The sequence below is a fragment of the Salminus brasiliensis genome, chromosome 8 (genome assembly GCF_030463535.1).
Source record: "Salminus brasiliensis chromosome 8, fSalBra1.hap2, whole genome shotgun sequence".
Classification (NCBI taxonomy): Eukaryota; Metazoa; Chordata; class Actinopteri; order Characiformes; family Bryconidae; genus Salminus; species Salminus brasiliensis.
Window position 1 is genome coordinate 15,654,713 of NC_132885.1, and position 23,173 is coordinate 15,677,885.

A 23,173-nucleotide genomic window follows, 5' to 3' on the forward strand; every position below is an offset into this window, starting at 1 on the left:
AATCCCATTGGATTTTGAATGTGTGAGATTTCTATGCTGTAAGAATCCAGCTGATTTCCTGTGGTTTATGAGTCTCATATGAGCAAAGCAGATATTTGTTCATGTCCTGGCCTGCACTGGGAAACTGATTCACACATGTGACGGGTGTATGGGCCTCTCTGCAATCCAGAGGTGATGAGTCCTTGCCCTTTATTTCCTGAAGTCCTTTTTGCATGGAGAGAGTTGGTCAGTTGTTTCTGCTGTAGAATCCATTCAGACTTGACCTTATTGGTCCTCAACACGTTTTTATTGATGTAGAGCCTATCATAGACACACAGTCAGTTTACAAGGTCATCGTAAGCGTGGACTAAAATAAAAGGTGTTTTTGTTTGTTTGTTTTTCTATTGTTCTATCGATTGTTATATTCTGGTTATCTCTTACGTTAGTGTAACAGACACTGCACGTTCATGGCAGCCATTAAGACATGGAGGGTGATTCACTTTTAGATAAAACATTCCTGTTGGATGGGTTTCCATCTCTGGTTGTCACCATTTTCAGGCACATCTTGCAGACTGGTTCGTCCAGGTTTGTTTGCTCTCTCTCTTATTTGGAATAACTCGAATAGTTGCAGCCATCGCAGGCCTGTTGTTTTTGTTTCGATCTTTTTGCACCTGTTTTCAGCTTGTGGCATCGGTAATCAGTGAGCTCCCATAGCACCTTTACCCTGTGGCCATGTTAAATGTACAGATGGACACAGAACAGTAACTTGACACATCACCATGTATGTCATCATTGTTTCTCCCCACTAAAAAACAAAATCTGCATGTTTTTCCTATTCATAGGCAAAATAACAAGGTAGTAAAACTGCATTTAACTGTTAAAAAGTGCTTATTTGGATGAAAGTCTGGATTTACCTGCGTGCACTGGTGAGCTTGGTATGCTGTGTTTTTGTGCAGTGCAGTTGGACAGCTCAGAGGTCGGTGATCTGCACACGTGCGCCGGCCCCTCAGATTAACTCTGGATTACAACATCAAAGCAAAATCCCTGCCACAGTTACGGCAACAGGGCGGGGGAGCGGAGGGAGAGAGTTACGCTTAACACACAGCACAGAATCTCTCTCTCTCTCTCTCTCTCTCTCTCTCTCTCTCTCTGTTAGAAAGAAGACTGTAATGCCTACATAAACTAATGTCCAAATATTTGTGGACACCCCTTCTAATGACTGCTCTCGAATACTTGAAGCTCCCCCTTTTGCTGACACAGATGCAAATGTATACACACATCAAGCTTGTCTAGTCCCTGTAGAAAAGTATTGCCAACAGAATAGGGCTCTCTGGAGTAGATAAACAATTTTGGGATATAAATAATAAGCAGGTGTCCCCATACTTTTGTTCATATAGCGTCTGTACTAAATAATATGCCATACATAACAAACAGCTTTATACATTGCAGCCAAGAGCAGAATGAATCCCTAGCGTATGATATAACATGACTAACAGCAGGTTTCTGTGTGCTCTGGCATTTACTACAGATGTTATCTACGTGTGTGTGTGTGTGTGTGTGTGTGTGTGTGTGTGTGTGTGTGTGTGTGTGTGTGTGTGTGTGTGTGTGTGTGTGTGTGTTTGGTCTTTCAGCATTCCTGACCGTTGGGCCGTAGCTTAGCTCCACCTCTGCTCAGATGAAAGAGTTCTAGCGCTCGTGCGTATGTTGGCGCTCTACACCACTGACCTGCTGTTGTATTGCACTGATCAGGTGCTGCATACAGCCCACATAAGGGCAGGGAGAGAAGGCCTGAAACAGTGGGAACAGCGCTGAGCTTACACTGCAAATAAACAGAAGTGAGCCTGGACTGTGTAAGATTGGAAGAGTGTGTAGAGCCCATATGAGTGTATGACAGACTATTGTCCAAAATGCAGATTTCTACTTCTGCTCTTTTCTGTGCAGTTATATGTTATGTATGTCCTGTAATACCTTTTCTCTCTTCCGCCTCTACCAGCAGCATAGCTGACATTCCAAAGTATGAGGAAATGTTTCTTAGGTAAAGGAAGACAAGAATTAGAATCGACTGTCAAAGAAATGGAAATTATATTATGCTGTAATTCCCTAATGTTCTTATCCAGAGTGACTTCTGTTTTGAATTATGTTATACAAGTAGGTGAATGCAGTAGTCCCAGAGTCAGAGTCTTCCCCAAGGACTATGGGCTATGTTCATACAGCAGATCATAGAGTCAAAACAGTTCATGCTCCTAAACTGACATGCAAGAGCGAAAGAGCAATGCTTCATGTAAAGTTTTTGTTTCCTCTATGCCACATCACAGGAGCTATCCAGGAGTTCCAGTGGCTGACAGCTGGGCTCATCACCTAGAATGCACGCAAGCTTGCTTTCAAAAGGGCACGTTATTCAGACATGGCCAGTTCTTTGCTTTACCTTTCTTCTTGGTTTCTTTAAACTTGGTTTTTAAGCTTTTTATTTTCCTTTGTCACTGCAGCCATGTCTGCCTCCTACCGTTCTGCCGTTTCTTTAGAAATTTCTTCAATAATGGCAGGGTTGTGATATGTGCCTAATTTTGTCTGAACAGAGACATCACCCCAAATATTTAAGGTCTTTTACCTCACTGTCTTTAAGGTCTGTTACAGTACCCTCACTGGAATTGTCCATTTTTCCCGTCTCCTCAGCTTAAAAAATTTTGTTGGACTGACCCCTGAGTCGCTGAGTTTTTCAATACCAAATATGAAAGAGGCCCGTTGAAAACATCAGATACACATATGATCAAAATGATCGGATTTGGTTTGCTCACACCTGCTGCAGATATAATCCTGATACTCAAGACACATGAAGTGACCAAGTGTAAACGGGGTCTTATTGGTGTAACATGCAGTGCTTGTCAGAACCCAGGCGCCATTTTTATTTTTTGCTGCATATTTAAGTGTCACTTCTTGTTTTGTTGATTTTCAGTTATTTAAGCTCATACGGAGTTCATAACTAACTACTAAAGCATACTGACATTTCATGATTTTATTTTCTTTAATGTGGTCACTATGATTTATGTATTTCAACATCTGATGGAATGGCACTGAACACTTGGCACATTGTGCTGCACAGGGGTCACTGATTCTCTGAATAAACTGTATCTTTACCATCAGCATCTTAAAACAGTAGATCCTGGAGACGGCTGAAGAGTTTAAGGCCGGAGGGATTTTTCAGTTCAGATGGGTCATTAATGTCATACAGCTGAATAGATGTAACTCCATTAATACAGAAACTGGTAGGTTACTAGGTTTAGTCACATATTTATAAGATCTGTGCTGAGAACCCCCTGTAATACCACATACATTAAATGATGTTCTCACAATGTTGATCTGTTTATTCATGTTATAATAAGTGTTTTAGTGCAATTAGGTATACTGCTTGTGCACTTTTCTGAGGTATAAAATGATTCATATGAGTAGTTATTGTGACCATATAATGGTGGGCTTTGTGAGACCCTCAGAAGTCATTCTTGTAATGTAATAGTTCAATCTAGATGTTCATATCAACAGCTCTGCATTACCTCGTCAGAGATTTATAGTCTGTGTCCGCAAATGCATCGAAGGCATTAGCTGTGCTTAAGATCAGTGCTGCAGTGCTTTTGTTTACTGCCTGTTTATTTGACCATTTGGTGCTGGTCATTAGCCTGTGGGAAACATGCTTAAATGCAGTGTGTGTGTGTGTGTGTGTGTGTGTGTGTGTGTGTGTGTGTGTGTGTGTGTGTGTGTGTGTGTGTGTGTGTGTGTGTGTGTGTGTGTGTGTGTGTGTGTGTGTGTGTGTGTGTGTGTTTTGGCAGAGACGAAGCAGAGTGCACTGCCCTCCACAGTTAGGAGTGAAGAAGCCAGATCTGTTTATGCGCAAAAAGCCACCAGTTATGCTTTCAATCAACCCTAAGACCTAGCAAATGTTCTGAGGCTAACCACGCAGGCACAGGCTGTTATAGTGTTTCTCACACACACATTACATTCCAGTCCTTCCCGATAGACACAAGTTGCGCCAATCCTGTTAAACCTTTACTCACCCTCAGCTGTGCTGCTCGTATTAACCCATAACACTCAAGCCATCAGGGTTGTTCTACTGTATTGTTTAAATGCAGTCACACATTGCATTGGTATTTTGTGTCACACTGGATCTTTAAGTACTCGTCAAGGCCACCAGATGGTCTACATGTTTGGTTTCACTCGGCTCCAGCACACCTGAATGAAGCAGTAAAGACTTAATTATCCTGACTTACAGGAACCTGCCCCTCAAAGCAGGATTTATTGCTTAACCAGCTCACTTTAAACATAGTCTAATCCCGGATTTTCTGCCTGAAGACTGTTGATCACTAGAATTACGCTACATGCCTTTAACAACTTTAAGTTAAAACAACACCATGTAGAATTTTCACTTTAAAATATACAGTATCAGAATGATGCGATGCACCACTGACGTGTAATAGAAGAACAGCATCTCTATCATTGCTCCTTCAGACATGGCACGTCTGCTAACTGCACTATGCATCTTTGGTGAAGCAGGCAGGGCTCAGTCCGAACTCAGAACTCGAGTTACACTATATGGACAAAACCTGCTCATCCATTCTTTTTTTTTTCCAAAGCAAAAGTATTAAACAGTTTGTACTGCTTTTGTTGGTAGTAACTGTCCTTACTGTCCAGCAAATGCTTTGTACTAAATTCTACTAGCATTGCGATGAGGATTTGATTGCATTCAAACAAGAGTGTTAGTGAGATCAAGATGTTGGATGATTACCACGCACCATCATTCAAGAGAACACTGCTCCACAGCTCAATGCTGGGGGATCTAATGGCCCTCTAGCCCACCTGCGCCTGGCATTTTGCATGTTGCCTATAAGTTTGTGTTTATCTTAAGTCCTATTCTGTTGGCAGTACTTCTCTACAGGGACTTAACAAGCTGTGTGTGCATTTGCACATGTGTTTTAGCAATGAGCCTAACTTAAAGTAGCTCTATCCTAATTTGTGATTCCTTCTCTGAAACATAAGCCATTTATTATTTTTTTTATCTGTATTTCACGCAATTCAATTTAATTAAAAAATGTTCATGTTTTTCAATTTTCAAGTTTCATGCAATGGTTCGTCATAAGCATCATGCATTCATGTTCTCATGCATGCAGATTAATCACAGCTTGCATATCTAAGCCTGGGTGTACAGAGAACACTGATAACTACAGTCTTAAGTCTAATTAGGACTGGATGTGTTTACATGGGGAGGTGAGTAATGTGATTTATTACCACTAAGAGTTTCTTAGTGATTTTTAGTCCTGTCCGTCATGTCAGTACTTTTTACAGGACGTGTCTTCCCGCATCAATCAAGATTTTGGCCTATTTTTTGTTCTGTAAAATGAACCATAAAAATAACAGAGCCAAAGCACTCCTCAAAGGCGCGACACTTCTCACAGCTTATAAACATGTTTCTGCTCATTTGTAAAACTATTTCATCATTATAAATGGGTTATAAGTAATCAGATTTTTTTGGTTTCCTATTCTGTGGGATTCTATTTTACAGAAGTCCTGTAGTAAAATTACATTACTCCACCTCCCCATGTAAAACTAATCCTGTCTGAATATGGCTTTATAATGACTGACCATTTAATTTTGCTCAAAGTGAGCTAAGATATGAGAAATAATTCCTATTGCGCCACATTTTCCACGCTTATCACTGACAGTAACTAATATTAAAGACAAAATTTACTGTAAAATATAAATACTGTAGTTTTGGCGTAAGATATAGTAAGCTACTGTATATACTACTTTACCATATTCCCTAATCTCTCACACAAGCTCTCATTCTTTGGTGGTCCTGAATAGAAGTAGTGCTGCAAAACTGGTACAGTGAGTTTTAGGCCATTAAAACATAGCCTCTATTTACCCTCAGTTGAGTGATTTTAGTCTGGTGTTATGCAGGAGTGATTTTGGAGAAGACTCAAAGTCTGGCGCTGACTCTGATCGTGATGGGGTCTGTCGAGTTGAGAAGCGCTACGGTGTTCTAAAAGTGGGCTGCATGTGTTTCCCAGACAGGAAGGGTGTGTGAGACAAAACAGTGTGTGTTTCTACACGTAATTCCTGCTTATGTGTGTTTGCCCAGCATCAGGATCATGGCTCTGTGCCACTCATGACTTGTTCTGTGCCAGCAGAGCTGTGATTCCAGGGCTTCCTGAGAAAGAGCTTGGGACTGCTTCACGTCCAGCACTGAGAGTTCTGTGGGTCGCCTGATTCTGGTGTTGAGGTGTGAAATCTCTGACCTCAAAACGATTGTGTTTGATGGCAGTTTGATTCTTAAGAAAATGATTCAAAGGGTCGCTACATCTCAGTTTTGTCCCAGTCTGATTTGATATGATTGTTTTGGTACAAATAATCCTGAATTATTCAAAATATACACTGAAGTTGCACCCATGTGCAAATGCGCACACACACAGCTTGACTAGTCCCTGTAAAGGCGTATCGGCAATAGATTGAAACGCTTTGGAGCAGATGAAAATCGACCTATTGTTGCCATTCCTAGTGTTGGGCGTGGTCTAGCGAGGGGTATAAAGCTCCCCCCCCAAGCCCTGAGCTGTGGAGCAGTGGAACAGTGTTCTGAATGATTGTGCTTTTGGGATGAGTTGGGAGTTGGGGTGGTGTTATGGCTGATCAGTCCTTAGGTGACCTACTGCCCAATGCCTGTGTGTGTGTGTTTGTGTGGTCACACTGTGAATAGGTACATGGATACACAGGTGTGAGACCATTGTAAGTGTTATGCCCCTCATTTCCACAGATTGTGTCCATGTTAAGCAAGACCTCTTGCTCTTTTTCTCTCGCTTGCACTCACACACATTCTTGCAGCCTGCCTGAGAGGATTTCCACTAATTAGGGGAGAAGTGAAGATTAGCTGCTCTATAGAGTTTCTTCCTGCCCCCCCCCCCCCCCCCCCACCACCACTGTTCTTTTCCCCTTATTGCTGGTCATCAGCCACATCCTGCCACTCTGCTGCACCCTGTTCACATTCTGATACACTGTCAGTCACTGCTTTCTAGCTCCAGCTACTTTACTGACTGAGGTAAAATATGTTTGGTGTCTCATAGTGCACATAATGGATCAGAGCATCTCCAAAACTTCAGGGGGGGGTTCTTATGAAAATTTGTTTTGGCAATATTAGACAGGTTTTAATGTTTTCATATAATTCAATCATCATGTACTGATCCTTGTAATGTCTAATATCAGTCATTGTCTTGGCAGTTCCCTTCTGAAAGTCTAGAAGATTCACCTAGGAAAGACAAGACGGTCATCTGACACCAGTTCTCTTCCCACAGACTGACTGTCTCTCTCTCTCTCTCTCTCTCTCTCTCTCTCGCTCTCTCTGGCTCTCTCTCGCTCACACTGATTAAATTTCTCCTCCTGTCCCATCAGCAGTCTCCGTATGGCTTCCGTTGTGCCTTCTTCAGTTCCTCACATGTCACTGTTTCTGTCTCTCCCTCTCTCCTACCTAACCTGCTTTTGTTGGAGTAGCTGTCACTACTGTCTAGGGAAGGCTTTCTACTAGCTCTTATAGCATTGCTGTGAGGATTTGATTGCATTCAGTGACAAAACTGTTACTGAGGTCAGGATGTTGGATGATCACCACCTCAACTCATCCCTGAACCATTACAAAAGTAATGGATGGAGCACACTCCCACCGCTCCACAGCCCAGTACTGGTGGGCTTTATACATCGATAGTCCAGCGCCTGGCATTAGGTACAGTGCCAACAGGTTTGTGTTTATCTGCTCAGGAAAGTTCTGTTCTGTTGGCAGTTCTCTACTAGGCAAGACTAGGCAAGCTGTGTGTGTGCATTTGCACATCTGTGTCAGCAATGGGTGCAAATTCAGGTAGCTGAAGGCACTGATTAGAAGGGGTGTCCATGGACATTTGGACATTCTCTGCATGATGAAAATGCACATGATGATGATGATGATGTTGATGATGAACCTTAAACATAACCATGCAGTGACCTCCAGCCAAAGCCAACACTCCTGGTCTAGATGAAATGCATTACTGTTAGAAGTGCATGTCCTATATTAGTGTGTGATTTTCATATGTGTCTCTCTCTTTCTCTCCCTCTCTCTCTCGCATGCTTTTACTGTCTCTCACGCATTTAAATTAGCTTGTGAATTAGTTAGGAATATTGTACAGGAGAAGGTGCACCTCCAAACTTACAGTGACCGCACTATCGACCTCTGCATGTCGGGGGCATGCTCTTCCAGTTCATACTCTCCTTTCTGGCTCGACAGCATTCTATTTTCGTTTCTTTTGAGCTACTGTTTGCCCGTCATTGGAGTTAAAATGGAGTGTGTAAATCTGTCGTCTAAACCAAAGAACAGCTGAATTGAGCTGTTGAAAGTCAGGCTCCACCTTATATTTCCACCTCTGGTCTGGAGATGGCTTTATTTTTTTTACGCTTCCGTGTGGCTCCTGCGGACGCCCGATATGAGGTTGAGTGTTGTTACTGCCAACAGCCTTTTGGGTTTATCTTTGATGTGTTTGTTGTTTCAACATCAATGGTCATTGTGTGTGTACTTTTCTTTGTGGGTTACAGACATGCCTGTCTCACACATGTACACTAGTGAAAGTAGTTGAGGCTTGAGGTAAGAGGCTTGGTATGGAGGTGCGGAGTGTGCCCCTCTTTCTCAGCTGAAAACTGAAGCTGAAACTGGGGTAATGTTTGTCAGCACAGGTGAAGCAGAGCCTGCGGCTGTTCACAAAGCAGGATTTCTCAGTTAGCTCAAATGCCTGATTGGATTTGTGAAATACCCCGCAGGTGTGGTTAATATTGCAGTATGCTGTGTGTCCTGCAGGTGGCAGCAGCAGCATTGTTTGAGGAGGTGTAACAGTGATCCTGGAATGGTGAGAGGAAACTGTTATTATATTGGTATCCAGTGACAGTTAATACAGAGAGCTTTCAAAGCTGGAAAAACTGCAGGAGGCAGGAGGTGTGTGTGTGTGTGTGTGTGTGTGTGTGTGTGTGTGTGTGTGTGTGTGTGTGTGTGTGTGTGTGTGTGTGTGTCCTCATCTTTCTAAGTTTATGTAGCCCAGGGGAGGAGGCAGAAAGGCACCGCTTCCTCTGCTTTGTAGATGTGCCACCAAGGAGCAGCAGAAATAACCAGAATATAAAGCAACACATACACACACACACACACACACACACAACTCTCTCATGGGATAAAAAAGCTTGCCCAGAATATTTGACCACAGGAAGAGGATAAGGCCCGTTTTAGCTGTGCCATTTTCTGGTTAACCTTAATGTCAGCTACTCTTCTGAGAAAAGGTGTGTGTGTATGTGTGTGTCTGTGTTTGCATGTGCTTTGCAGTGCCTGCTGATGTCACCAACCATGTATGAAGGTCTTTTCAGTCTCTCATCAGGTATGATGTCCTTTCTCTCTTCCTGGCCTTCACTCTGCTGGATGTGGCACTAAGCTGAAGTTTGTGTGTGTGTGTGTGTGTGTGTGTGTGTGTGTGTGTGTGTGTGTGTGTGTGTGTGTGTGTGTGAGGGGAAACTGGGCACTAAGTGCATCTTTGTTGTGCGCTTCAGTTCACACAGGCAGCTACTTCCTTCATAACAGAGGAAAATACCCTCACGTCTCCTATCTCAATCGTCTCCATGAGAGACTGCAGGGTCTCTCACACACACACACACACACACACACACACCGGAAGAATGTCTCTTCCTCTCCTTCAGTCCCTTTTGACCAACTACTCAGAATGTCATGACCTCAGACTTTGTTCCTTTGATTAGACGCGCACTCACACTCTCAGCATAGCCCAGTTTTCCTGTGCTCATAGTGTCAAAATCACACTGGCTTGTTTTTGTGCTGAATTAGTCAAATTAAAACCCTTAAGAAAGCAGTGAGTGAAACAGCAAAGTTGGGAGTAACAAAGAGGTGTTGTAGGCTTAGATACGTTAGCTAGCAAGTTAAACACTATCAGCTCAAATCTCACATTTAGAAGATAAAGCCTCACACCTGAGAGCACAAAGTTGGTCTTAGGAGTGTTTTCAGCTGTTTATAGGCACCTTTTAGAAGACTGGGTCATCCAGGTTTGCTTCCTCTCCCTTTTTATCAAATTTAGCACGTTTTATCGAAGCATGACCTTACCAATCAGTGAGTTCCCTCAGTGCCCCCTCCCTGTGGCTCTCTTAAATTCACAATGAGATATATGAGCTTATTTGGCCATATACTCATACACATCAGACAGGTCGTAATTAGTTTGTTGCATACCGGTATAACCGCAATAAAGAAACGGAGACAAATTTGAACCGGTATATCTGAGGAACCAGTATATCTCCCACTACTATTTGTAGTTGGTTTTTAACAGCATTAAAACCTACATCCACCTTTGGACCAAAAGAAAAACATAGGAAGTGTAAAAATGTGTCTGTTTGATTTTGAAAAGAAACTGTGTCAGATGGTTGATGTGAATCGTAACTGGTTCGGTGCCCAGCCACAAGCGTACTCACCTGGAACGCATGCAAATTTAATAAATGATCAAATCTAGCAGTCCAGTTCTAAAACCATGCAGATTCTTGACTTGTGGTGATATTTGCCAGCACATTCCTCATAAACTTTCTCTTTATAGTAAGACTCTAAGTATAGTAAGATTTAGTCTTTACATAAATAGTTTTCATACTGTTATCTATACAAGCTTTAACGTTGCTGTGAAGATTTGATAGCGCTCAGCATTAAGAGCATTAGTGAGGTCAGGTACTGATGTTGGATGATCAGTTCTGGATTGCAAACACTGCTCTAGCTCTTCTTATATAGGTATTGGAATTGAACTCCATTATTCCAGAGAACACCATGCCTCTACTCTGAGTATCAGTTTATTCATACTCCTCTTAAAGTTCTGGCAAACTAGGCCATGAAGCCTGCCAGCAAGCTAAATCTGGTTACAAAGCACTCTGATTTATACAGGCCAAACAAAACCAATTGAAACTGGAGAAAGAGGAGTACAGTCTTCAGAAAAATGCTGAGTCCGGACACTGGACTGGAGTTAGTATCACAGTGGTTTACTAAAAGCCAAAAACCCCATATCAGTAGAGAAGAACTTGTGCTGCCATCAGTTATGCATATTTTCTTAATGTGCCTAACATGGATACCCCCCCCCCCTCCCCCCAATACAACGGGGTCCCTGGATGCAAACATGTTGAGAAGCTAACTCTATGCATTTCTGTAGAGATGTCCTGTTGAACGCTTCTGTTAGCATTAAAATAGCTGGACTCACTGGAGTGTCTAAACACTTTTGGACAAATAATGTATGTAAACAGCAGTGTCAGACAGAAACACGCATGACTCTTTTTGACATTACCGAACTACTTAATGCAAATGTGTGTGGCAAATGTGTGTCGATTTAGAATGCAGTTAACACAAGGCTAATTGGTGGGCTATCATTTTCTATTACTTTAATGCTACATGAACCTCCCTCAGGTTGTCCACCACAGTGACTCAGCAGTGCCTGAAATATTCATAGGCCTCTTTGTCTCTCCCTCACTCTTTCACTTGCCCACATAACCACAAATACACTTGTTCCTCTTGACACCCAGCTTACACTTTATTTGCTTATGCTTGTGTATCTGTAGCTGGGTTGAGTGCAGTCATATAGTCCCACTTCCCTGGAGTTCACTGAAGGCCACCAGCATCCCGCTCATCCTCAGAGGAATGCCGTGTTTACTTATTTATCACCAGAGCTCGAAAATGCTACCAAACATCATTCAGCTATACTTCCTGCATCTTTTAAAGAACAGCTTTTGCAGTACATGAGGACATGCTTCTTTACTTACTGCACACTGGTCAGTAATGGTCAGAACAGTAACTGGTCATCAATGGGCAGAACATTTGTGTGCGTAACTGTTTCTAGGAGAGAGTGATGCTGATGTGACAAGTAAAAGGTCATGGTGTTATGCAGGCAGGTTCAGATTGCTGTTGGGGGCAGGGACATGCACTCAGATGGATCCCTTGTGGATAAGTGGAGAATTTTTACCGGAACATGGACTGGATCTGGCCCTATTAAGCAGATCCGATATGACCGACTGACTGATCCATGGTTGATGCTGATTCGTTAGTTGCGGCCATTATAAAAGAAAAATTACACTAACCTGCCTTTTTCATACACTGTTTGTTTATCTTATGTATTGATATACTTGTCTTTCATTTATGTGTTGAAAGAAGCTAGATTTACCACAGAATGTATCAGGGTACCTTTTTTACCTTCCCTCCCCCCTCCAATTTACTGTTTTTAGAGAGTAATATGTAATTATGTATTACTGTACATACACACACTATTACTGTACATAATTAATTATCAATTGCACATTCTGCTTGCTCTTTCAGTGACTCACTAGCCAGGTTTCGCAAAAGTTATGGGGGGGGGGGCAAAAGACAAGCAGTGGCCCACTTAACAAGGGCTAAAATCTCTGTGCCACCCTGACAATGTCCACCCCACCATGCACCTGGAAGTGCATCTCAGATTCTGGGTGAGATGTTTCAGACAAGCTTTGGAAGCAGCTTCTGAAAAGCTAGGTGCCATGATCAGACCATCCGTAGGGCTAGTCGTTTCTCCAGTTACCAGCCACCTGTGCAACTGATATGAGATTTATCATTGCTTCATACAAGCTGGACACTTCTGCGGTGTAGAAGGTAGTGGGGAAATGTTTGGTGTAAGCAGAACAGTTGGTTGTTGTGTGTACGCTGCATGTCGAGCAATAAGAATGAAACTAATGAAAGGGTACTCCGTGTTACCTAAGGCGCTCATAGCATGTCAAGGTTTATTCAAAAACCTTATCCATCACTGTTGAAGATCTTTTATATTTGCAAAAAGTTGGATGGAAAACTGTATCCTGTGTTTTTGTTTTTTTAACACAAATATGGCCACCTTAGCATTTGGATCAAATGTTTCTAAGTTGATGATGATAAGCACACATTCAACCAGACTATTGACTTGCACTGTGTGTTGCGTTTATTAAAAGGCGTAGTGCAGGATACTGAACTTATTAGTTTAGGTTCCGCTCTGGCAGGTTGCCAACCTGCTAGGTTACGACTGAACGAGCATCCAACCTGCCGTTTAGCGTCAAAATAAATAATCATTTTTTCATGACCTTTTTTTTTGGTGCCACAGTAAGCATTAAACATACCTAAGAAAAATGCACCCAACAAAGGTATCATTTCCAGTTCGGTGGAAAAATTGCAAACTCTGGCTTGTGGATGAAAACTTTCTGGTTGCTACAGCAAGCCTGCAACTTAGTAGCATTACTGTTTTCTAACAGTTCAATACAGTTTTTCTATCATGGCTGTTTTAGCACCAAACTTTGCCCAAGAATCGCAAGAGCATTGTGAACTCCCCTTTAGTTTTGAGGTGCGGATGCCCAAATGCACCTGTTTAGTTTGCACCTATGCTAGTCTCTGTTTCTGCAGTAGGAATAGTCCAGCATTACTTTACTTTTCCCCTCTAAAGTGGCCAGTTTGAAGATACAGGCGGTAAAAATACAAGCAGTTGCTTAGTTAGTGTCTGTAAGCTAGCATAAAGATAGTGAAGTATATTACCTCACAAAAATCCTAAAATGATTTAAGCACGCAGCAGTAAGTAGTACAGGATCGCTGATTTCTATTGAGTGAAAATAGAAACCCTCAAACTACCCGTGTGATCGTTCACACACTGCTGTATTGGATTGAGAGAATGGTCTTAGACATGTTAAAGCATGACTGACTGAATCCCTGTGCTCAGGCCATGAAAAGCAGACTGCTCTTTGTGTGTGTGTGTGTGTGTGTGTGTGTGTGTGTGTGTAGAATTAGGCCACTTTGTGATGCTCCTTTTTTTTTTTCTTCTGTGCGATAAGGCAAACATCTGTCAGTGAAGCCTTTGTGAGTGAATTATAGCTGCTCAGCATGGTTTAGCACACAAAGACTCGTGTGTATGTGAGGATAATGGCCTACCTGAGGCTGTTTGTCTTTGCCTGCGGATTCTTTCCCTCAGTAATATTAACATGTAATAGTGTGTTTCTGTGGAGTATTTGAATTAGACAGCAGCACCGCTGGAAGCTAGAGGCCACAGTAAAGCAGCTTTTATGTAATAGAAAACGGAGTTTGCCTTTTAAAGTCCTAAAATTAAGTAAATACTGTATTAAACCATCATTTACTCCTCGTTCCATTACAGTTCAAATGGAAGCAACGGTGTAAGGGGAGCCTTATCTAAATGCATTGTTTTATTAGATCAGCTTTTTACACCTTCATTCATTTTGCTTCATAGTTGCCCATTCCTATTGAAGTTCTAAAAAGTGTTTCCATTTGGACTGACTATATGATGAGGCACAATACAGGGCAACCCATCAGAACCAAGAACTTTTACATGTATCAGTATTAAACCCTGCCTGAATTCTTCATTACTCAGCTTGTTAGGGATGAAGATGGTCATTCACCGCACTGTATGTTCAAATGGTTGTGGACACCTCTTCTAATAAATGCTTTCAGTTACTTTAAGTTGGACCCACTGCTGACACACAGATGTGCAAATGTGCAAAACACACATACAGCTTGTGTAGTCACTGTAGGGGAGTATTGCCTCTAGAATAGCACTATCTGGAGCAGATAACCATAAACCTGTTGGCACCATGCCTAATGATGCTGCTCCATCCAGTACTTTTGGGGTGAGTAAGGGAGTTGGGGATGAGGTGGGGTGGTGATCATGCAATATAATGACCACATAAACACTTGTCACTGAATGCAATCACATCCTCACAGCAATGCTCCAAAATCCAGTAGAAAACCTTTCTTGGACAGCAGAGACAGTTACTCCAACAAAAGCAGGATTGATATTTTTTTTAAATACTCTTGATTATGGAGGAAACAATGAATAAGCATGTGTCCCAATACTTTTGTATATACTATTATTGGTTAAATAGTCCCACGTAATGAGCTTCAGGATGCACTGAGAAAGTTTTCTTTATTTCCATCATCTTGCTTCCATCATTCTCTCAATCTCCCCCTTCCTTCATGTTAGAACTGTTCAGCTGGGATTCAGATGCAACACTCAAAATGACTTTAAATGTGGTATAGATTGTTTACAGTCTGTAATGTTTTCTACGTTGAGCCTGCCCTTGGCCTTTTCCTAAAATAATAAGCATCTTGCAGATGATCACAGACTATACAGAGCATACAAAGCATCATCCACGTGCTAATAGCGCCGCCCTTGTGGAGAAGCCTGCGAAAAAAGTTAGCTAGTTAGCTCACTAGTTAGCAAATCTGTTATGAGCCAGGTTTATGAGGTACAGCTCAAAAACTAGGACACCTGGGTTAAGAGCTTATAATCACAATTGCTGCAATTAGGCCAGAGTGAATAATTACATCTGAACTTTGATGAAATTGTTTGTTTCTGTGAGCAACTGACACAACTTCCCAGCTCTCTCCCTCACACACACACACACACACACACACACAGTGTGCATCTGTTAAGGAGTGGGATTATATTAGGCAGCAAGTGAACAGTCCCTTCTTAAAGGTTCTGAAGGTAATAAAAGTGGGGGGAAATGGGCCAGCATAAGAATCTGAGACATCTTGACAAGGGTCAGAATGTGTTGGCTAGACGACTGGATCAAAGCATCTCCAAAACATCAGACAGGTCTTGAGGGGTTGTTTCTGGTATGCACCTACCAAAAGTGGTTCAACAAGGGAATACAGGGTTATGGGCACCTAAGGCTCATTGATGTAATCTAAGGAGACCCCACCTCACAATTTACAGGACTTCGGTCACTTACGCCTTATTGCCACAGGACATATTCAGAGGTCTTGTGGAGTTCATGCCTTGAATAGTCAGGTCTGTTGTGGCGGCACGAGGAAGCAGGTAGTGATGCTGTTGTCTGATCTGCGTTTTGGTTTTTCCTGAAATGACTTACAGGATTATAAAAGGTTTAAAGGTTTATTTTACAGCCATCAGGAAAATAAAGGATTTTGATTAAAGTATCTGAAGGTAGCAGAATTGACTATAGAAATATGAATGAAGATAGTTAGCAATCAAGCTCTGCTATTGGCTTTACAGCATCCTCCTTCTGTCTTAAACAGTGCAGCTAACACACACACACACACACACACACACACACTCACTCTCCTGTCTACGTCTGACATTAACCCACTTTCTGCACTCTGAGCCAGCATTTGTTTAGCTCTCTCAAGCTTGCTCGCTCGCTCTCTCTCTCTCTCTCTCTCTCTCTCTCTCTCTCTCTCTCTCTCTCTCTCTCTCTCTCTCTCTCTGACTCAATCACAGACTCTCCTTTACTCACACACTCACACACATGCACTCACTCTCATCCCGCCTTAACACCCCCCCCCTCTCTGCTGTCAGTGCATCAGTGAAGTGTAGCAGGCTGTGTGCTGTCACAGTACTCTGTTAGAGCCGGCTGCTGCTCTGTTCTCTATGGAGCTGTAGAGTAAAGTGGGTCACTGATGCTGGAGACATGGGCTGCACCACCAGCGTGATTCTGTTCGAGGGGCTGCGCTCCGTGCTCCACAGGAATTGTGGGTACTGTAAGAGCGTGAGCGCGGCCGAGCCGATCGGACCGGCAGAGACGGAACCAGCCTGCCCCAGCCGGAGGGAGTCAAGAGCCTGGTCCCTCAAGACTGCACTGAAGGTGTGGGGTTGGGAGAGAGTGTGAGTGCATGTTTGAGGGGGGTGGTAGCATGAGTGTGTGTTTTTATGTGTATAGTCATGCTTCAAGTGTAGATAATCATACAGACATGGTCTCTTCTTCTCTTTGCGTGGTGGGTTTGTTGTAGGGCATGATCACCTCATGCTGGTGTAACTGAAGCAATGGACATGGGATGAGTTATCTGTGTGCTGATTCAGAGCTTAGTCATGGCTGATTCACTTAATCACACTTGAATAGCATTATGGCTGGTGGTCTGCGGTAGAGGATCATTTTCAGACTCCTTGATATTGGTAGACAACAAGGGGGACAGACTTTTTTTTGTTAGTTTTTTTGAGATTTGACCAGTTTTTAACACAATATTTGATTATTTGAGTGTTTATTGAATTTGTAAGAGCAGACTGTGTGGGTGATGCTGGACTAATATACATGTCTATTACTCATTTTACCTTTTATTCATTTTTTATTATATAAATGTTACATTTCTCTGCCATGGTAATCCACTTGATTCTGTCTCAGTTTGTCAGTGTTTAAATCTGCATTGGCATCTGCAGATATGGAAAATACAATGTTTTGTGATCATCTCAGAATTCCCATATCATTCCATTTCCTAATTAAACCATAATAACCCATATTCCCATAGCAGGTTCCATATGATGTTGGTGAATGGGCCTCCTTGACCAATATCATACGTTTTTCTTTTTTTTTTCATTATTTGTTCTTGAGAAAAGTCCTAACAAAAAGAAGTGTTTTTTAAACAATCAACAACAATCAACCATTGTTGATCAATCATCTTATATATAACAATATACCAGGATTGTGGGTTGTTGTTGTTTATTTCCCTCAATTCTTTGGAAATCGGTCCGATTATAAACCCATATGCATGAAATCTGAGTAAAGGAAAAGTTTACTTTTTATGCTAACAGAACAGTGGGATCTGAAGACAGATTGAAGTTTGAACACAACACAACATTTTATCACTGTCTGCCACAAAAGCTTTGCAGGTACACCATTAATTAAAAATCAAACTTTGAGTTTTAAAAAAATATTGCAATATATTGATATTTTCTTATACCTCTAGTGCGGTAGTGGAGTTCTGGGCCTGAAGTGTGAGGTAATATTGCTATTGCCTTTATTGAATGAGTGCATTTTGCCTGTATACACAATATCACTATGGTAAAGTTGTGGTACTGTATTTTTGCCATACATTTCACATCTGTGGTTTCTTGAACTGAACAGACTGAGATTGCTGGAAAGATGCTTGAGGAGAAGAAGGAGAAAAGAAGAGAAGTAGAGGAAGGACTGTTTGTGTGCAGAGAGCAAGCACAGCTGAGTGTGCTAGATGTCAGATCAGAGCCTTTCTCTCACATTTGCCTCTCCCATTTAGAGGAGCCTTTATGAACCCTTCCCTGATCCAGATCTGATGCAGCTAATGATCTGTCAGTGCTGATATGTTGGCAGTGTAATTGTGCATCTTTTGTTCTCCTCATTGCATCTGTGTCTTTCATGCTGAATCTGGCCTGTGTGTGTGTGTGTGTGTGTGTGTGTGTGTGTGTGTGTGTGTGTGTGTGTGTGTGTGTGTGTGTGTGTGTGTGTGTGTGTGTGTGTGTGTGTGTACTGTTAAATAGGTCAGGGTGGGTCAGGGTTCCTCTGCATGCAGATCTTAGCGCTCTTTTTCTCCTTCAAGAGCACAGAGCTGACTAATGGACCAGTGGATCAATAGATACAGATTTACTGGTACAACATGGTAAACTGAGTTCACTTGGGCCATTTAGCTCTAGGTAGTTAGGAGTGCGCGAGTGTGCGTGTGAGACTTTGGGGTAAAGTGCGTGTGAGCTTGTTTAGGGGGAAATCAGGCTCTGTTATTGTACTCAGCTCAGTGATTGCTGCATCGCAGCCTTTTCCTTCCTCCTCTGCACTCTCATGGCTCTGCTGTGATGGCGTTACGGAGAGGGGTGGTCTCTGATGCTGAACTGAGACCAAGGATAAACCGGCTTTTAGGTTTATCCTCCTTCAAATGTTCCACAATTGTTTAAATTAATTTCCAGTAAAGAAAGTCAGAAACCCAAAAAAGAAGCTTGTGTTTCCATCAACTACTGTTAAGCTCACATCCCTGAAGATGATCTGCCCTTTAATTCTGCAGCACATCAGCCCTGGGCTTAGTTCCACAGCTCCTGCTCTCTTAAACCAGTGCAGATGCGTCCTACAGATATAAATATAGATAACAGCTTGTCATTGAAAATGTGAAATCCCTTTCTAGGTGATTCAGATCAATGACCCTCAGATCTGTGTCGCTGTGTGTCCTTGTTCTACTGTACAGTCTGAGCTCCTGTGCTGATCCATGCCCTTAATTAAAAAATGGAGCTGTTCATTTTAAACAGCCTTCCAGTGATTGAATTGAAAGCCTTGTACTCTCTGTACTTCTGATTTATATGGTTGACATGCTGAAAAATTTCAATGGGTTTTTTTTACTCTTACTTTCATAACTTTAAACATTGCATTGTCTTAAAAACAGCCATTGTACAGTAAGTAGAGGTAACTCACACTCGTTTAATACTGATGGGAAAAACAGTGGTTAACTATAATGAAGATAACACGTACATACAACACACAAACACAAGCACCCAACCGATGCATAAGTTTTGTCTGATCTGATTTTAGAGGACTTTTAGGGGGTATTCTGATGACCAGTAATATTGGTTGGTATTGTGTAGTTAGATTTGAATTGTGTGCTCCAATAGTTTTAGTTCAGCCGTGCTTTTGTGGTTGATATGACTCTCTGTTTCAACAAAGAGCAGAAACTCTTAGTCTTAAATCATTTAAATGTTTATCACAGACCTAAGGGTGGAGGCTACCCATAATTCCTTGTGGTTTTGGTTTCTGCTCACCAGGCCAGCAGCAGTGCTCTGTTTGGGGGAAGAGAACGGAGAATTCCAGTTGGGCTGATAATAGGGATGCACCCATCTGGCTTTTTCAGTTCCGGTACAGATACATAAACTTTGCATATCGATTGATACCCGACACCAGTCTGATACCATTGCTGAATTAATAAACTGTATACCTCACTATGTGGGAGAGACTTAAGGCATCAGGATTGACTTAAACATTACTTTATATAATATAATAAATTATCACATAGATGTAAATGTACTAAATTGCCATTTGTCATTTATTTATTTGCACATTTAGTGCAGTCTCACGCCACCAAATGAAAGTGAAAAGATCGGTTCCATGGATTGGCCCGATCCAGCTAATTTTGTTAATATCGGACCGGTGCACCCCTAGCTGATAACGGAGATGCTTATGTTTTAGTACTCCAGTCCTGCATTCATTTACAGTATCTGGAGCAGGAGTAGAGCATGATGGATGAGTAAGAATTACTTCCATACAGAAATGGTAACTTGATACGTTGAACTTTTGTTCCGTGTTTCTCATTTTTTTAAGTGATTTTGAGCTTCTGAATAGTGATTCTGAGCTGGGGGTCTACACCCTTTTATACACATGGTGTACATGCATACAATACATATGTATGACCCAACATCCTGCCATTTTTAAGTGTTTAAGCTCTTAAGGAACCTTGGTGGAAATGGCTCTGATGTTGCTTTTGATTCTGGGAAAATGTGGATGACTTGTGTGTGTGTGTGTGTGTGTGTGTGTGTGTGTGTGTGTGTGTGTGTGTGTGTGTGTGTGTGTGTGTGTGTGTGTGTGTGTGTGTGTGTGTGTGTACTCACTCATAAACTGCATTCCAGATCACACCCTTCTGTTTTTGACTGTTGCTGCAGGAAGGCAAATGCTATTGCATCAAGATCTTCTTCAAAACACACTACCCAAGGTTAAATGGTTCTTTGGAATGGAGGAAAGCCTTGTGAAAGTGGTTTTATATACACCGTGTCCAAATGTTTGTGGACACCCCTTTTAATAAATGTATTCAGGTACAGTGAGCTGCACCCATTTACACCGTTGTGTAAATGTGAGCGAAGGACTGGTAATAGAATAGGACTCTCTGGAACTGATAAACATTATCTATTGGCACAATGCCTAAAGCCAGATGCAGGCTAGAGGGGTACAAGGCCCCCCAGCATTGGGCTGTGGAGCAGTAGAACGGTGTTCTCTGGAATGATGGCGCTTCATCCAATACTTTTGGGATGAGTTGGGGATAAGGTGATGATCCTGGCCACACGCTATTGTCAGATCATCACAGAAGTGCTCCAGAATCAGGTACAAAGCTTTCTCTGAACAGTAGAGACAGTTAATCCAGAAATAGCAGGATCATTTTTGTTTTAATACCCTAGGTTTTTAGAAGAAAAAATTTATAAGCAGGTGTCCTAATACTTTTGTCCATACAGGCTTGTACAATATAGCCACTGGAGTCAGTGAAAGGTGTTTGATGTTTTAATATATTGAAAGAAATGTATAGGCTATGTCTTACACAGCAGACTTTTATAAGACCTTTATACACAGGCTTTTGATTGTACCAAAAGTAATTGGACATTTCTGCCTGTGAACAAGCTGCTCCCTCTGAACTTGTGAAGAAACTGGGAATCTTTTATCTTCGCCTGATGAGAAACCAGAGCTCCTGGTTATAACCTCTAAGCTTATAAATATGCTATGACTCCTCTCTGTAAGCCTATGGAGAAGCTAGGGCTCTTCCATCTGAGCTTGTGGAGACCCTAGGGATCTTCCCTCTAAGTAATTGAGTCTGTGTTTAGGTTAATGTGGGTTTATGGGGGAGGAGGGCCCTGTGTGTGTGTTTGTTTTCAAGGAGCAGGTGGTGGCACTTGTGCTTACTTGGTCCTCCCCCTCTTATTTAACTTGGGCACTATGGTGCAAAAGATATAACACACACACACTCCCTTTCTTGGCCCCACGTGGAATTTATAATCGTGTGTGTGTTTGGAATGCCTGCCCAGCACATGCATAAACAAACACACAGACAGTAGATGGGAGTAATTCTGCTGTCCAGTGCAGACGTCTCAGAGACGCATACAAATACAGGAAACCACACACAGTTACACAGCATTGCTGTAATGCTGTTTATTTAATAGCAGATAGATCCACATAAGTCTAAAAACACTGACCGTTCACTTTGAGCTTTTCAAGAGGAAAAGTACACCAAAAGCCTGTCTGGGGCTTCATCAGAGACCTAACTGATGTACTGCTAATCAGACTGACACCACTGTAGGCAGATCATTCAGACAGAGGTGAGCTACTGCTTCCTGCTTTCCACTGCCAACGCAGGTGGACTGCACGCTTTCCTTTTTACCAAGAAACCCCAGCTTCCTAATCTGTTTTCTGTGCCATATTGCTGGAATGATTAACCAACAATATCCTAGACCCTATTCACCCTGTACATCTTTTCTATTACATAATCCAATTACCCATTCAGTCATAAGTGCATAAAAACATGCAGAGAAAAGACAGCAGTTTCAGGTAATGTTCACATCAACCATCAGGATGAAAAAAAATTGGCATGTCGCTGCATGTTTGTTGGTGTCAGACGGGCTGGTTTGAATATTCCTGGTCTCTAGAGTTACTGTAGAATGGTGTAACAACGAAAACGTCAGTTCTGCAGATGAAGACGTCTTGTTTAGCAGAACGTTCAGTGGAAAATAGCTAGACTGGTTGGAGCTGACACAAAAGCTTCAGTAACTCGGATACTGGTGAGCAGGCTTTGTGATGTTTGTACAGCTGTTTTAGTGTGTTGTTGGTCTGAGCACCTTCACAGCTCTTGGTGAAGTTCACAGTGCTATCCTTTTATACTTACTGTGCTATGTAGAGTCTGAATGGTCTGCAACTCTGCCCAGGAGAACCTAGGACAAGTCAAAGACACAATTAGTTAGGTCTTTAAATTATATTTGTGTGTGTAAAAAAAAAAAAAAAAAAAAAAAAAAAAAAAAAAAATATATATATATATATATATATATATATATATATATATATATATATATATATATATATATATATATATATATATATATATATATATATAAACACACACACATATACACACATTTTATTTATATATATATATATATATATATATATGAACATCGGTTGTAAAGTGAAGGAGGCAGAATCCGAGCAGTAGTCGGGTCTGTATGTAGGTCGGGATTTGAGTCTTTGAAGAGGATTTTTCTGAGGATTTTAAAAGCTACATGTTCAATCTAAGGACTTGGTGTGTGTGTTTTGGGTGTGGGGTATATGTTTGTGCATGTGTGGGGTACATGTTGAGTCTATGTTGATATGAGTAAATTGCTGCAGATGGTCTTCAGGCGGTTGGATGGACTGTCCAGAAGACTCCAAGTGATCAGTATCCGTAGAATGTTTCTGACATGACCCATGGCCTCCATTTCTCTCTTTAAACACACACACACACACACACACACACACACACACACACACACACACACACACACACACACGTACGTCCTATTGTGTTTTATGTAAGGCGGTCTCTGCAATGGAATGTCTTATTTTGTCTTGTTGTCTCTGGTGGGACATTGTCATTAGCGTA

The 23,173-nt window shown here is 41.8% G+C and overlaps 1 protein-coding gene across 5 annotated transcripts in view; it reads left to right on the forward strand.

The window, feature by feature from the left end:
* The window catches only part of LOC140560994 (dedicator of cytokinesis protein 9), an 88,666-nt gene that overhangs the window by 14,056 nt on the left and 51,437 nt on the right, over positions 1 to 23,173 (forward strand). For 3 of the 5 annotated variants that reach the window (XM_072685780.1, XM_072685781.1, XM_072685785.1), the window contains exon 1: positions 16,441 to 16,644. The exons of the other annotated variants lie outside the window; for them this stretch is intronic. In XM_072685780.1, the coding sequence (XP_072541881.1) occupies positions 16,471 to 16,644 (174 nt within the window). In that variant the 5' untranslated portion in view covers positions 16,441 to 16,470. Of the gene's footprint in view, positions 1 to 16,440; positions 16,645 to 23,173 lie in introns of those variants that run through there. 5 annotated transcript variants of the gene reach the window in all.